Below are 16,484 nucleotides of genomic sequence, written 5' to 3' on the forward strand. Positions count from 1 at the left end.
GGACGACAGAGGATGAGATGGTTGGATGGCATGACCGACTCAATAGACTTGAGTTTGGGTAAACTCCAGGAGTTGGCGATGGACAGGGAGGCCTGGCGTGCTGTGGTTCATGGGGTCACAGAGAGTCGGACACGACTGAGTGACTGAGCAGTTAATAAATAGCTGAGAGGCAGAGGCGGTTTTAGCCTATTTCCCCCTCTCATTTTGTTAAGAGCAGAGGTTATTTTTTAAAGAGAAAATTTAAATTACAAAAGGCTTCTATGGTTTACCCATTGTCCATGATTTTCCAAATACAAGCGAACGATTTTTTTCAACTCCTTCCCTGACTGCATACTGCATTTTCTGTTCTAAAAACAAAATGCACAGAAAAGGAACCAACTTTTACATTCTCTTATGTGCCTGAACTGTTCCCTCAACATACATTTTTATTCCATAAGCCTGTAAAGTATTATGACTGCATCTCCTAGAACAAGGTAAGTATGGCTCAGGTTAAATGGCTTTATGGCAGAGCACTATCCACTTTCTAGGTGTGGGTGCAGAGGAAATGAGTGAAATGAACACAGCTTTGACATTTATCATTTAAGACACTCTGTGCCGTGCTGACTCTTTGCAACCCCATGGACAGTAGCCCACCAGGCTCCTCCTCCTGGGGATTTTCCAGGCAAGAATACTGCAGTGAGTTGGCATGCCCTCATCCAGGGGAAGACACACACTAACTTGCCATTTTATTTTCGTGGCACAATTTAAAAACTAAGTGTAACAAGTTAAGCACTGCTTGTGCTTCTGTAACGCATCTTCTCAAGATTTTACTTTTGCTAATGTAAAATCAGACATTGCCTCTTTAGTGAACAATGTATCCTCTCTTCAATACCTGGAATAAAATTTAAGTTCTTGACTCTTGATATTACTATAGGGGTATTTTTGAGAGCCAAATCGAAATAACACTACAGTGCAAATGTGATGGATCCCTTTCATAATTAAAAATTTTAAAAATCATAAAAAAAGCCACGATTTCCTCACATACAGTTTTCACTCTTTTGTTTGGCCTTCTAGTTACTTTGTGGACATACCAATAAATACATATATTAACTTGTAATTTCCCCCACTCCTTTTTCAAATGACCCCTTGAATATATTTAAGACATAACAACGAGTTTTTGGTAAATAAAATTTAATACAACTGTAGTCAAGTAATAATGGTTAAAAGACATTTTTTAATTAGATACAACTTTTTAAAAATTAAAGAAAAACTATGCATAAAGTATATTTTAGACGAGACATGAAAGTATTAGTGTGCCGCAACTGAACTGAAAACAAAGAAACACGGAGCGTTTTTTCACTGTGAAGACTGGAGCATCTGAAAGCAAATGACACCTGGCTGCCACAGGTCTGTACAAGCTGTAAAGCACTTTACGCTTTTGTTCAACTCTATAATTGTGTTGTCTTAGATAGCTCCAGAGACTTTCAACAATATTTAAATAAAGAAACCATGGGGTGGGTATTGGAGCAGGGAAGATTAAGAACTTGGATAAATGAAAGAGTCTGTAGAGGAAAAAACAAAAAATAGTACATAAGAATGGAGCAAAAATAAGTAGATTTACTTTTTTGACACTGGATGTAGATACTGCAAATGATGTTTTCAAGGATTTACTCGAGAGATTTTTTCTTACTATCTTAAAAAGCAGCTTGGCATCAAACAAAAAGCCTCCCCAAACATAGTAAAACTCCAAACACCCAACCACTTTCTTAACATTTTCCTTCCTGCCAAGCAACCACATAGCTGATGCTCATTAAACATTTTAAGAGCAATTTACAGGAAATAAGTATGGAACTTATCTAAGGTAAACTTTAGATTAAAAACAAAGTTGAAACAGAACTAGAGAACTTAAGGCACATAAGCAAATACAGATGCAGTTATTTTGAAAACATTAAAACAAATTCTTTTCTTTGGGACAATATATAAAATAAGTTACAACTACTGCTATTTAAAAAGATTTTTAATGATGATCTTTAGCACTAAGTAAATTTAATATCTAAGGCAATCACACAAATGTAAAACATCCATAAAAAACATTTAAAAAAAAGTATGAAGTATGTTGACAATGTCTCTGGAATTATCAGTTCACACTTTCGGCTCAAGTGGTTTCTGATACCTAGCATTAGATGTGACAATAAGTATAGCTAGCTAGTCAAACCTGTTGCCTTAAAGGCCAATCAAATTGCCCCATTCTGGTTTCTTGGTATGGTGAATTTATTTAACTAAAAGGAATAATGGGGTGAGGTGATGTAAACCTAGCTTTCAATATAATGCACAGAAATTCTAATAAAGGCCAAAATTATGTTGAGGTTAACCGGTGTCTTGAGCTTAGGAAAATAAAGGCAGTCCACAGGAAGACTTTAAGAGACATTATTTTATCACTTGGCACCACATAAATAGCAATTTCTTCTCTTTGAAAATATAGTCTGGAGTAGATGATGTCCTTTCCATGTATAAATCTCAAGAAACAAAAGGCACACACAAACAATTCAACCCTCTCTTTTCATGTATGGGTTCTCACAGCATTTCTTTTTAAAAAATCTATTGCCATATCCAGACAACAGGAAAAAAAACACACCTGGTTTGTATACTGACAAAAGTAGTATAATTGAACCTTTGTCTTTCCTGAGTTTCAAAAAGGGTATGACAGTAGAGATACATAAACAATTCATATTCACTAAGAGAAAATGTATCAGTCCACAAACATTTTCATCTAAATATAAAAAAGTGAATGTTTAATTACCACCACGTGTGAAGCTCTTTTACCAAACTGAATTTACTCTAGAATTATGAACTGAAAGTTCCTTAGATATGGCACTTTAAACATTCCAATTAGGCAAAAATGACAAGTTAATACCCTGAGTATTTACATCATTTTTTTAAACACCTGGTTTAAATGCAGTAAATACGTATGTTTCAGTCATCTAGGGAAAATAAAGGTTACTGAAGACCCAATAGGCTACCATTTCATACCTGTGCAGTAAAGTCAGTGGGAAGATTAGAGCAGAAGAGGAAGGTCTTTCTGTTGTAAAAATCAGACCACGTTATAGCTCACTCACATATAGGAACCACATGAAAAATGATTCAAGTTCATGAAAAAAAAAAAAAAAGTACATTTCTCTTGATCCACAAAACCTACTTTTGAATTCCCTTCCCACTGAGGTATCGATGGCTATGTTTACCAAACTTGTATCTCCCTCCAGTTTGTTTCCTGATCTTGTAAATTGTATGCATTATATAGATTCTGACTGTGTATGTGTCATCATACTAGTATTCATCATATATTTTCGTATGTAAAAGAGCACTCTAGAGATGCCCAAATTAAAAAAAAAAAAAACCAAAAACCAGAACTTCTCGAATTGAATTTAGTAAGATCAACTAATTTTTACTTTGTTTCTCTGATCAGAAACCAGAAACTGCTAAAATTCTTGGTTTTCCTATATGTGTGTAGATTGAGCATACTATCTATCTACGTATATACATATATACTAACCCAAAGGCTTACATGAGCATCACAAACCAAAAGAAAATGTCAGCTATGTGATGACAGTATGAATATAATCTGACACCAATTCTGTTGATAAATCCCTTTTGATATACTAATTATACCCTAAAATTCTTCATTATTGTATCAATGCTGACCTCATTATTTATGAAAAATCAGTAAAGGAAGTGAAAGGAAATTAAAGTATCAATTGGGTAATTTTAAAAATTGTTAATTTCATAAGATTCAAGCTAAGTTCTTGGTGACCTACTTATGTAGTTTTAAATTATGTAGAGAAAAAATAAAAAAAATTGGCATAAGGTCCATGTTTAAACAAATTCTGTTTTATAGGATTTCATGTCAAATTTACTGTAATAAACACATGAATATTAAAAAGAAACATATAACAAAATACAATTAAATAGTTAATACTTACAAAAGTACTAAAATACAGGTTATACTGAGAAAGGCTTTTCTGTAAGAAAGTGTCTGTATTTATGGATGGGCATAGTATTTGTAAATACTTACAAAATACACATGAAAATAACAAGTATCATTTGTATAGTCCTCAGCATTTACCAACACTTTTCTCATACATTATCTTACACACCACAGAGAATTTCTGAACTAAATAGGTTCCATAATCTACAAAGAGTATGATGCAGAAGTAGATGCTTACTCTAAAATTAAAATAAGTATCCCAATTGTATCTACTATTGTCTTTCAACTAAAATAGTAGAAAACTGGCTTCTGAATTGCTTTGATAATTATCACAAAAAGGTACATATCATTTCAAATTATGATTTGAAAAATAAAAATTCCCTAAAATTTGCTAACTTTTTTAGAATTTTCCTCGGAATTCACAATCCAGCTAGGCATTAAAGTTGATACTGTATAGTGTATTTGAAATCTCTGTATCATTCTAAAATGGGAAAAAAGAGTAAGTTTGTCAATGTTAGGTTTTTTGATTACTACTTTGGTTTTAACAAAAATCTGGTGACACTATAATTACATATTTGCATCATTTCTCCTATGGCAAGGAATATATAATTAAGATGTGAGACAACAATAATGCCTGGGAAGTTGAAATAGAGCAGGCTACCTGGAACATCCCTAAAATACTGTAAATTGTATCTGTCTACCCAGGAATAACAATAATCACTTATGCTGTAGTTCCTGCCATCCCATTTGCCTTAGAAAAAAAAATTTCACACTCTTCTCTGAAAACTAGTAAGCTTTATAAACTGGAGTTGAAACATCTAGACAAAGGCAATTTGATGCAGAGAAGCATGAGAATGTTGTTCAATATTTCACACAATGGGTACCAAATGAAGATTGATCTTAGAAAACTGCTACTACTATTGTTAGTTTCTTCAGATAGTTAACTTTAAAAGAAATATGGACCCACTGAGATAGGTGGTCCCTGCTTTATCCTTTAAGGGCAGCTTAACAGTAGAGACTCCCAGGATTTTTAGCTGTTCACACGAAAACAGGATAACCAGGAAGAGGTCCTCACCCAAAGCACCATTCCAATGAGGTCACACCCTACTGGGCTAGGGAGAAAATCTGTCCCTCTTTTTACAAGATAATATTGCAAAGTAGATTTCAGCTCTTCTGCCAGGTTTAAGAAAAGGCGCTTCCCTTAGAGGATTTAGAGATGATACATAAATACTTTTGAGAGCCACAGTGGGTCATTTTTCCTTCAAGAGTCTTAGATAACTTTTTCTTAGGAACTAATCTGTAATTTTAATCCCCATTTTAGGGGGACTTGCTTTTGTTTCTTCTCCCCAAAATATCTTTAATATAAGAAAGCAATTCTAAGAATGAAGTCACAATAACTTAGTATTTTCTGATACTCAGATCATTGCCATTACTGTTTTTATCAATTACAGAAAAAAAACCCATAATAAAGTTAATCAATTTGGATGTATTTTTTAGTGAAAAAGATTTTTAAAACTGTTTTTCCCTCCTTAGAATGATTCTAAGCAGTATATGATTTGACCTAAATGAAAACTTGTCATGCAATTTTCTACATATATATACACACACATACACACTTATGTGACAAAATAAGGAATAAACAGTCTTGCAGATAAACATACATAAATGAAAAGACCATTCACCAATTCCTAAACGGTATGCAGGCAAGCATTATTTCCTACGCCACATAGGCTTCTTTTTTTTTTTTTTTTAAACAAATACAAAGGTACACTCTCACAGCCCAAGCAAAGACCACTATTACCTTCAAAACAAAAATTTTTTTTCCCCAATTACAGAAAAGGCTTTATTACAGTTTAAAAGATTGGTATTTGGGGGAGAAAGGCACGACAATTATTATTTTTGTCTTTTTGTGCATATGGCATAAGGAGATAAACCAAGTTCCCACTCTGGAGTTTTTAAAACCTGTCATCTTGGATTGCTGTGGCTTCCTGGGTGAGGTACGCTGGCGTCAGAGCTTGAAACATTTCTCATTGTATCTGTGAATAGTCACACAGCCGTGATAGGACACTGGCCTGGGCATCGCAGCTACCCCTGTGATGATACTTGTGGCAGGATCATAACAGAGAATAGTGTCTGTAGCTTCTCCATTTTCCCGTCTTCCACCCAGGATGTATATTTTACCATTACATACAGACATACCACAGTTTTCCTGTTGAACCAAATTAAAAAAAAAAAAAATTAACTGTTGACCTTCAGGACTTTGGCAGCAAACGGAAAAGTAAAATTAGACATGCTCTGACACAGTCAAAAGGGAGACGAGAAATAAGCTCCCTTTTGCCCAACTCCTGCTCTGTGTGAAAACTAGATAAAAGTGCATGGGTGCAGTCTTAAAACAGAATACATCTCAGTAACTGGGATCAAGGTATGGGCTGTAAACCGGGGGTTGTGGCCGAGAAAAGGGTTTTAGTTAACTTAATGGTAGTTCAACAAAAATATCCTTGAAGAGTTGCTTCTCCTATATTATAGGACAGCCCTTTACTATAAAAAGTGTCTATTACATGATCAAGGGATAGGAACATTATTAGTTATATGGGATTACCCTCAAGTTGAATGAATGAATGAGAGAGTTATAACCAGATTAAGAAAGCACTGTTACTAGGTGCCTTGGTTGGGGTACAGAAACTCCCCAAGTAACATTTTATAGTTAACTTTCTATACAATGATATTCTTAGCTAAATTTACTCTTATCTATCATAGTATATATTTTGCAAGGATGAGTGATTCTTTAAAGAAAGAAATTACACTAAAACTGTCTCATTATTGCATAAATATGTTTATGCTGCAGGTCAATTATTCTTCTATTTAAATTTCACATTAATTCAGACAGTTATTGCATATTATTATCCTGCTTCTACATAACCAACAATGGATAGGTTCTACCAATGAGTACAAAAAACATTTTTACTTGATCAGATTTGCTATATATAAATTTCACTCTTGTAGAAAAAATTAAATCTCGGTGGATTTATATAATAGAGGATAGTATTTTGGGGTCTAGAAGAATAAGTGAGTACTTAAAAATGCCTACATTAGAGTTTATATACACCCAGAATGACTTGGCCCATTATTACTAGTGAATGACAAACTTTTATGTAGAATACCACCTATGAATTGTATCAATTATGTGCCAAACTATAACACTTTTCATCTAAAGCACAATGAGCTCATTCTTTAAATTCTGAAAGTTCTAAATACCACAAAAAACGATATCCTTAGTTTTCAAGTACAAGCTGGCTTGCACTATTGAACTTTAGAGTCATTTGGATGATGATTCTTAAAACTATAAAATTATAGGATATTGTTATTAACATCATTTCTTAAATAGTGCTCAGAATTAATTGAAACAAGCAATCTTCAAAACTGGTTATTCACTTGTATCAGGAAATGACTTGCACAGTAGTTTATTTCACTCTATGATAGTCTCAAGAGTAATGGCAGCTAGTAATAAAAATAATAACACATGAAGTTTTAAATGTTATTTTTCATGACTTAAATGAAACATAATTTTAATATTGTAAAACATACTTCTCTTTAAAATAATGCTTAACCATTAAAATGCCAACAATAAAGAAAAAGAATCAGATTTCTTTTCATTTATTATTCTAAACTTTAACGACATTTTTAAATACCTAGTCCACTGAAGAAGGCTAAAAAAATACTTCGTCAGCCAGTAAAAAAATTTCACAATTAAAAAAATATGTTCCTGATGAAAATTAAAAAGCAAAATATGTTTATAATATCAAGTTGTGGCTTTTAGGAATTATGCAATGTCAAAAGGCATGAAAATAGCAAGGTACAGCAGGGAAAAATGCTGGGTCCATTATGACTGCACAAAAAGAGTTCATTTTTTCAGCTCTTTTTTGGTCATTCAATATTCTAAGCACTTTAAAACTATAACCTTTGACTCAAATAGCTTTCTACCATGAAATTGGCAGATTTCATGAAATAGTTGATTTATCATTTTTCATTTGATTAGTATTAAAAGGGTAGGCAGACTCACAGATGGTTCAAAAATTGCCTATCAATAATACATACATACATACATTTAGAGGTACTGGTTTTAAGAATGGCCCAGGGGAAAAAGATAATCCCAGAAATCTCAGTATTTTTTGTTTCAAGAGATTTGACATACTAGACTTAAGACTTCAATATAGATTTAATATACTTCTGATCTAAATGTTCCTTGAAATTTCTGAAGTCAATATCAGGCACTGTCTAATTAAGGAAAATGTGCCATATATGTCCTCTTGTTTTTCCTTAATTTTATCTCAATCATTTAAAGACATATTCTTTAGTATATTATCATATGTGAAATAGATTGCCAATCCAGGTTCTATGCATGAGACAGGGTGCTCAGGGCTGGTGCACTAGGATGACCCAGAGGGATGGGATGGGGAGGGAGGTTCAGGATGGGGAACACATGTACACCCATGGCTGATTCATGTGAATGTATGGCAAAAACCACCACAATATTGTAAAGTAATTAGCCTCCAATTAAAAATATATATATTCTTTATATGTCCTGTGTTATGCTAGATGCTGGCAATTATCTTCCTAACCTCTGCTATTGTTTTGTATAGTACAGTCAACTTCTCAGTGAATAGCAGCTCTTAGTGAAAATGCACTATACTGAAAAATATTCACTGTAATAAACCAATAAAAAACAACTTTGGTTAAAAAATTTAGAAGCTAAGTGTAAACACTTGTCATACAGCTGAATGTGACCATAACAAGGGTTCTTCTGTGGCAGGGCACATTCTCACCTGTCTCTTGTAGGAGGACAATGAACTAGACAATTGCAGTTCATTTTACTTAAATGTGATATATAAGAGGGATAGAAGACTATGTTCCCTTTGTACCATGAAGCTGAAGATCCTATTATGTCCCTTTCATCAACTGAGGCAATGTTACTCTGAATACCTTACTAATTGGAGACCATACTTCAATGTCAACAACTTCAGAAAAATGGTGTTAATACCCAAACCCCAGTCATTATCCTTACAGTCTATATATCTTACATTGTATATAAAATTGTCTTAACATTAGGACCCTCTGTTACTTCACTATTTGTTTACTTATTCAATAAATATTTACTAATAAAGGTTAAGTATAGTGACAGATCAGAAAGAAAAGACATTAATTCTGAACAGGGCAATCTCAGCTTGTTGTAAGTATGAAGTGGTCCTTGAAAGACAAGTAGAGAAGGTAGAAAAGGCATTAAAGGCTAAGCAGACAGAATGAATGAAGGCAAGAACACATACCATCTGGATAGCAAATGCAAGCAACAGATACTAGTGGTAAAGTGTGTTAGAAAAGCAAGACATTAGAGAAAGAAACTGTAATTAGAAAATACTGTTTTAGTGTAGGTAAGAGCTGATGAGAACCTGAACAAAAGCAGGAACAACACGAACAGAAAATGGCAGAAGCTCAAGAACACAGAGCTGATACGATGGGTTGATTCAATTTAAGAGAAAGTAGGAAAAGTTTTAAAAATTAAGTTTGGTCTCTGCCCCCAGTTCCTGATGTAGCTCCTAAATCCCCTGGAATGTTCTGGTTGATGAGAGTGTTTTTTGTTTTAACAAAGTGACACTTGGTGGACTCCTAGATGAGGGGTGGTCAACAGAGAGATCAAGCCATCATTAGCAGCTTGAAAAGGGTTTCTCCCCAACCCTCCCTTCTCTGGAGAGGGGAGAAGGGCTAGACATTGATTTATAATTGATCATGTATAGATGATAAAGCCTCCATAAAACCCCCAAAGTTAGGATGTGGAGAACTTCTAGGTTGGTAAACACATCCACGTGCTAGGAGGATGGAGTACCACAAATCCATGAGGACAGAAAGTTCTGTGCTTGGGATCCTTCCAGACCTGACTGTGGGTACCTCTTTACCTGGCTGTTCATCTATGTCCTTTGTAATAACCTGTAAATATAAATGTTTTCCTGAGAAAATTACTGAACTTGTGGCGGGGACTGTGAAAACCTTGATTTATAGGTTTTTTTATTTCAATTTATTGATTGATCAGAAGTACTGGTGACAACCTGAGATTTGTGACTAGCATCTGAAGCAGTGGCAGTCTTATGGGACTGAGTCCTTAAAATCTGAAGCTAACTTCAGGTTGTGTCAGATCTGAATTGAACTGTAAGACACCAGTTGGAGATGGAGAGTTGATTGGTGTTGGAATAAACTCACATATTGGTGTCAGAAGTGTTGTGAATAAGAGAGAAACAGAGTTTTTCCATTCACTAGGTTGTTTGAAACAGAAAAAGCAAGCTTGGGGAAGAAGGTGAATTCTGTTTGGAGTGTTCAGTGCAGTTCAGTTGCTCGGTCGTGTCTGACTCTTTGCGACCCCATGAATTGCAGCACGCCAGGCCTCCCTGTCCATCACTAACTCCCGGAGTTTACTCAAACTCAACTCCATCGAGTCAGTGATGCCATCCAGCCATCTCATCCTCTGTCGTCCCCTTCTCCTCCTGCCCCCAATCCCTCCCAGCATCAGGATCTTTTCCAATGAGTCAACTCTTCACATGAGGTGGCCAAAATACTGGAGTTTCAGCTTCGGCATCAGTCCTTCCAATGAACACCCAGAACTGATCTCCTTTAGGATGGACGGTTGGATCTCCTTGCAGTCTAAGGGACCCTCAAGAGTCTTCTCCAACACCACAGTTCAAAAGCATAAATTTTTCGGTGCTCAGCTTTCTTCACAGTCCAACTCTCACATCCATACATGACCACTGGAAAAAACCATAGTCTTGACTAGATGGACCTTTGTTGGCAAAGTAATGTCTCTGCTTTTTAATATGCTGTCTAGGTTGGTCATAACTTTCCTTCCAAGGAGTAAGCGTCTTATAATTTCATGGCTGCAATCACCATCTGTAGTTTTGGAGCCCAAAAAAAGTAAAGTCTGACACTGTTTCCACTGTTTCCCCATCTATTTCCCATGAAGTGATGGGACCGGATGCAATGATCATGTGAGCTTTAAGCCAACGTTTTCACTCTCCTCTTTCACTTTCATCAAGAGCGTTTTTAGTTCCTCTTCACTTTCTTCCATAAGGGTGGTGTCATCTGCATATCTGAGGTTATTGATATTCCTCCCAGCAATCTTGATTCCAGCTTGTGCTTCTTCCAGCCCAGCATTTCTCATGATGTACTCTGCATATAAGTTAAATAAGCAGGGTGATAATATACAGCCTTGACGTACTCCTTTTCCTATCTGGAACCAGTCTGTGTTTGAAGTCTTAGAACATATCAAACAGGCAGCTGGAAATTTGAGTCTGGAGTACAGGAAAGAGGCTTTAATGGAGAATAAGATTTGAAGTCATCAGTACTGAGCAGGAATGGTGTATAAACTGGGAAAAAGGCAAGGAAAAGAGGCTCAGGCAATACCCATATTTAGGGGTTGGGTGAAAAAACCCAAGAGAACATGAATGAGACTCAGAAAATTATTAGTAACAACCTTTGTGGGTACAACACCTCAAAAGTGGTATGGGTTAAGCCAGATTTCCAGCATCAGGACCATCAAACATTTTGATGGTGGAAGAAAGGAGGGTAGAAGTATGAACTAAAAGGCCAAGGGAAGGCCTTTTTGGGGTGGGGGTAGAGGCAGAGTACAAGTACAAATGCAGTGTGAATCAAAGAGAACCAAGTATAGTAATTTTCTTTATAACAAAAAAAAACATGTTACCTAGTTTCTAACGCAGAAGCAAAGAAACCAGTTTGGGAGCATTTCTTCTCTTTTGAAATGTACAACAGAAAGGGATAAGAACTGGAGTAGGAGTCTGATAAAGGTCAAGAGGGAAAAAAACCCAACAGACCAAGTACAATACCTACTTTACCAAGGGACAGTAAAAAGTTATTTCAATAATCCATTCCTTGGAAGGAGTTCAAAACAAGTACACCATATGCTATTATGTGGAACTTTCAAAGAACTGTGAAATAATCCAAGTGTACATGAAATACAGTCTGAACTTACTATATATTCATACTTGTACTGTACTCGGTCTCTCCTACACTGATTTTTCTTTTGGCCCATTTTATGCTATTACCTGTCGGCTGAATGTATTCTGTACATGCATCCAGTAATCTTCAACTGGATCATAACAGTATATTGCCTTGGTCAGTCCACCAGCAACATATATCAGGTTGTTTAAGGATACGGCTGTTATACACCTCTTGGCAATAGGAATAGCTGCACGAAGTAGCCAAGAATTGGTTTCTGGATCATAGGATTGAACCTAATAATATACAGAAATATTTAATTAAAATTTCTCAACAAGAATGCAAATTTACTTAATAAAAAGTTTGCCAATATACAAAAACGTGATTAAAATAAAATTCTATTAACTCATAGAATTAAGGGAGGCTGGCTTGAGAATGAAATATCTGAATTATCAAGCAGAACAGAGTGACAAACACACACAGATTGTTTCTCGGATGAATGGCTACCAGATTTGCTTTGTTCCCATTAAAATTAACAGTCTAGATTTTAAAAAATTCTGTTACAGAGGATAAGTATGCCTCAGTTTGAATACAATTTCTTTACATATTTAGGGAGTCCTTTCTTCAAAAGAATACAAGCAAACCTCAATTTACTACACTTTGAATTATCACAAGTTCTGAATTAATGAATTCTAAATATGTAACATATGACATATTAAAATTTGAGAAAAAATTTATTGATTGACAAAGTTTAGTAAACTATTGTTAAATGAATCAGGCATTAGATACTTGTCTTCAGAATAAACGGTATTTTCAGAGCTGTCAGTATGGCACATGTTCTATTGTCCCAGGAATTTAATGAACTGCAGCAGCTTTGAGCCATCCTATGTTTAGAGAGGTTTTCTTCCCTTATCTTTGTTCTAAAGAATATTTTCAAAGTACACAGAAAATGACCCATTTGAAAGCAGCATAATTGGTTACTGTCTCACCCTTCGCTAGTTCACTTACAACTGTATTCTGAACAAATAATTTTTTTATTCTGTAAACCATACTAGTAAAAGGTTTTAATATGGTTTATTTAGTACAAGATCTCAAATTTGAGAATAGTCTCATCTCAAAAAGATCAAAGCATACTTTTAACAGAAAAATGTTAGATATATTATGATTTCATTTTAGTAACCTGAAACTCAAATGTTTTTCTCCCAAAGTACCAGACAATTTTTAAAAGGCCCTTCACACTAAGGGACCAAACTACCTACTTGTTAGGCCATTTGTATTTCTCTTCTTGTGTATATCAGTGGTTATTTCTCTAAGAAAACATGGCTTACCTTATCAGAACAAGTATTATCATCAGGTCCTCCACCAATCACAAACAATTTGCCTACACAGCTGGTCACGGCAGGAGAACTTACTGCTTCCTTAAGGGGAGCAACTTCAGTCCATCGATTTGAAAAGGAATCATAACATTCCACGCTGCTAAGTCTGTTTTGCCCATCATAGCCTCCAACAACATATACCTACATGTAAAATACATGGAAAAAATCTTAATTATCAAAAGTTTGAGTTTTTAACTAGTTGGCTAAAGAAAAGGGACCTCTTCCCTTTAAAAGTTCCTTGTAACTGTAACTGCAGTATATTTAGCTCTGTTTCTGGACCTGTTAAAAAAATTATCATCCTCTCACTACCACCAAGGAGATATTTTAGACTTTTTTTTTCATAATAGCCCGCTCCAACGAAATTTTTAGTACCACAGATATATTGTGTATCTGTTTACATACTATATCTCTGCATTATGCACAAAAGGACATGTATAGCTTGAAGTAAGAAGCAATCTTCATCCCATTAGCAGCATTGAGAATTACAGGATTTAGCACAAATGCTCATATTTATGTATGGTGAATATTTGAATATTATAAAGCTAGAATAAAGCTCTAAAATAGAATAAAGCTAGAAACTAAAATACTAGGTAAGGATTACTAGACTGTGAGATCTTTGAAGGCAGGGCCTATCTTGTTCTTTAATTTAGTTCCTATAATGCCTAGAAAAGTACCTGGCACATAATGAACTCTAGACTGTATATGTCAAAGAGCTTTCATATACATTTTCTTTTCACAAATATGAGGAAGTAGGACAAGTGAACAATCAACAGGCCATTTATTAAATCAGCTACATGCAGAATAATCCATTAAGCATCATGAGATATACAAGAAATCTTTAATCTATAGAAGCTCTCCAGTTTAACATCTACAATTCTTTTAATGAACAATTATCATCAACTTTTCTCTGCATCTATGTCTAACTAACTATTAAGTTCAACTGAGCCTTCTTTCATAGCATCTCTCACATCTGTCCCTTCCTTTTGTTTTTCATTGCCACTATCCTTCCTCACGGTCCGAATCATTTCATACCTCACAATCTTCTCCTGGTCTCCACTCTTGTACTCTCTAAACCATAGATTAATCTTCCTAAAATATCTCATCAACTCCTTTTACTAGTCTAACAATGAATGCCAAATGGTCAAGGCCAAACTTTATATTTACACATTGTCATTCAAGTATGTCCACAATCTATCTTTCTGTACTCTTGCAAATTTCCTTAGCAGCCAATGTTACTTCAATTTTGCATTTCTCACATTTAAAATGATCTGTTGGTGGGTCTGTTCTCCCAACACCACATAGCCCAGAGAGGTTAGGTAACCTATTCAAGGTCATGCAGCTATGGAAGGGGTACGGAAAGTGAGGTATAATGTAGTACTTAAGGGCACAGCTTTGTCAGGAGAGGTAGAGTCCACATTGGCTCTGCCACTGCACATAAGACCTTGCCTGGGCAGTTTACCTATACTCTCAAACTCTGTCCAATTTCCTCAACCTAAAAATGTATACAATAATAGTACCTATCACATAATTTTGAGGGTTAAACTTTAATACTACACTACATGCATAAACTAAAAATATATGCTATGAGCCTCAAGATAAAAGGCTCCTAGATTGAGAAAATCTGAGCTTTTGCCCCTGCTTTCTCACTTTCTGTGCAACCTTGAGCAAATGACTCCATCTCTCTGGATTTAGTTTCTTCATAAATTGAAAAAGTTACATTAAATATTTTCTAAGATTGCTTCTTGCTCTAAGATACTATATTACAAACCATCCAATGTTTCCTTAACAGAAAACATTTATGCTTTAAATAACTTTATAGGTTTGAATTCAGCCTTGAATGTAATTTTTAGGATAACCGTTTTCCATGAATTGAGCACTTGCTGTGGAAGGACAGAAAGAATCCTTTTATTTTTTGAATTAGTGCTTCTAAGTTTTCGGTAACTTCAAGTCAAGTATATTAATATTTATCAAGTAAATTTGTGTTCATCAACCCTTAAATGATGTTTGGAACATCAATCCTTTTCATACGCTTTTCTATGTTCAGAATAAAGAATTATAATGTTTTTAGTCCGACCTCATCTCTTTCAACCCCTTAATTATTTTACCTGCCCCTTTTATGCTGTTATTCTTGATGTACAGCTACCAAAACTATATTAACAAACCAGTGGTTTTAGAAAATAGTATTTTATTTCCATTACACCTACCTTAAGGTCCTCATTATTTCACTAGTTTTGTCAGTGGCAGCAGCACACTAGATCAGTACGTTAGGAATTAACAGTAGCTTTCAAACTGCACTTTGAGAAGCTCTGCAGTACACAGTTTTTAAGAAGCTTTTGTGGGGAGATAAGAGGGAAGGAATGAGAACTGATAGATGGCTGAGTGGGAAGGGTTCCTGGCATCATCTCTGTTCCAACTAGAGCAGTTCTGCTTTCTCATTGGTGGCTCTAAAATGCCTTCATGAGAGGGCTTAAGAGGTAGCAATCATTTTAGTAGAGGGTAATAGGGGACCAATAAAAAAGGTATGTGTGATATATTCAGTTTCTTGTGATAACCTATAATGGAATATAATCAGCAAACAAATAAACCCCTAAAGCATGAATCACTGTGCTATATACTTGAAATTAACACAATATTGTAAATCAACCACACTTCAAAAAAAAAAACGTGCAAGCCAAGTATGTTGGTTTTACTTAGACTGCTCAGCAATCTGAAGTGGCTTTGGAGGAGCTGATAGAGATGGAGGCAGGAAAAGAATCCAAGTGAGCCCTTGGTACACAGCTGTATTTTTATCTGCTTTGTGTAACAGCTTTTTATATTAATTTAACTTGAAAAAACTGGTTGTAGTTGCCACTAGTCTACTGGTGATTCTCAAGTTCCTAAGGACAGTGAACGGTCCAGAATCAGATTATATGTTTTTTATATTTATTAGCTGCAGTCAGTAGTAAGTTTGCTTTAAAATAAGCTGGTGAGTTTATCTTAACACTTATTTGCTTTGTCCTTACTTGTACAAATGGTAAAGATAAAATAATATGACTCTAGATAAATGTATCTTGGCCTGAATGCCAAAGTCAGTAAAAGGAAAAAAGACTGCTTGGATTAGACACTAGCCTGTTTTTGTACTTGATGTACTCCTTTATTTTCCAGTGCTTCTC

The 16,484-nt window shown here is 35.1% G+C and overlaps 1 protein-coding gene across 8 annotated transcripts in view; it reads right to left on the reverse strand.

Annotated features, from left to right (window-relative positions):
• Nucleotides 1-1,153: 1,153 nt before the first annotated feature.
• Nucleotides 1,154-16,484, reverse strand: part of KLHL24 (kelch like family member 24) — a 38,213-nt gene continuing 22,882 nt past the window's right edge. For all 8 annotated transcript variants that reach the window (XM_043473599.1, XM_043473607.1, XM_043473602.1 and 5 more), the window contains 3 exons: nt 13,285-13,473; nt 12,064-12,252; nt 1,154-6,170 (listed from right to left, as the gene is read on the reverse strand). In XM_043473599.1, the coding sequence (XP_043329534.1) occupies nt 5,970-6,170; nt 12,064-12,252; nt 13,285-13,473 (579 nt within the window). In that variant the 3' untranslated portion in view covers nt 1,154-5,969. The remainder of the gene's footprint in view (nt 6,171-12,063; nt 12,253-13,284; nt 13,474-16,484) is intronic.

The sequence above is a fragment of the Cervus canadensis genome, chromosome 7 (assembly GCF_019320065.1).
Source record: "Cervus canadensis isolate Bull #8, Minnesota chromosome 7, ASM1932006v1, whole genome shotgun sequence".
In the NCBI taxonomy this organism is placed as follows: Eukaryota; Metazoa; Chordata; class Mammalia; order Artiodactyla; family Cervidae; genus Cervus; species Cervus canadensis.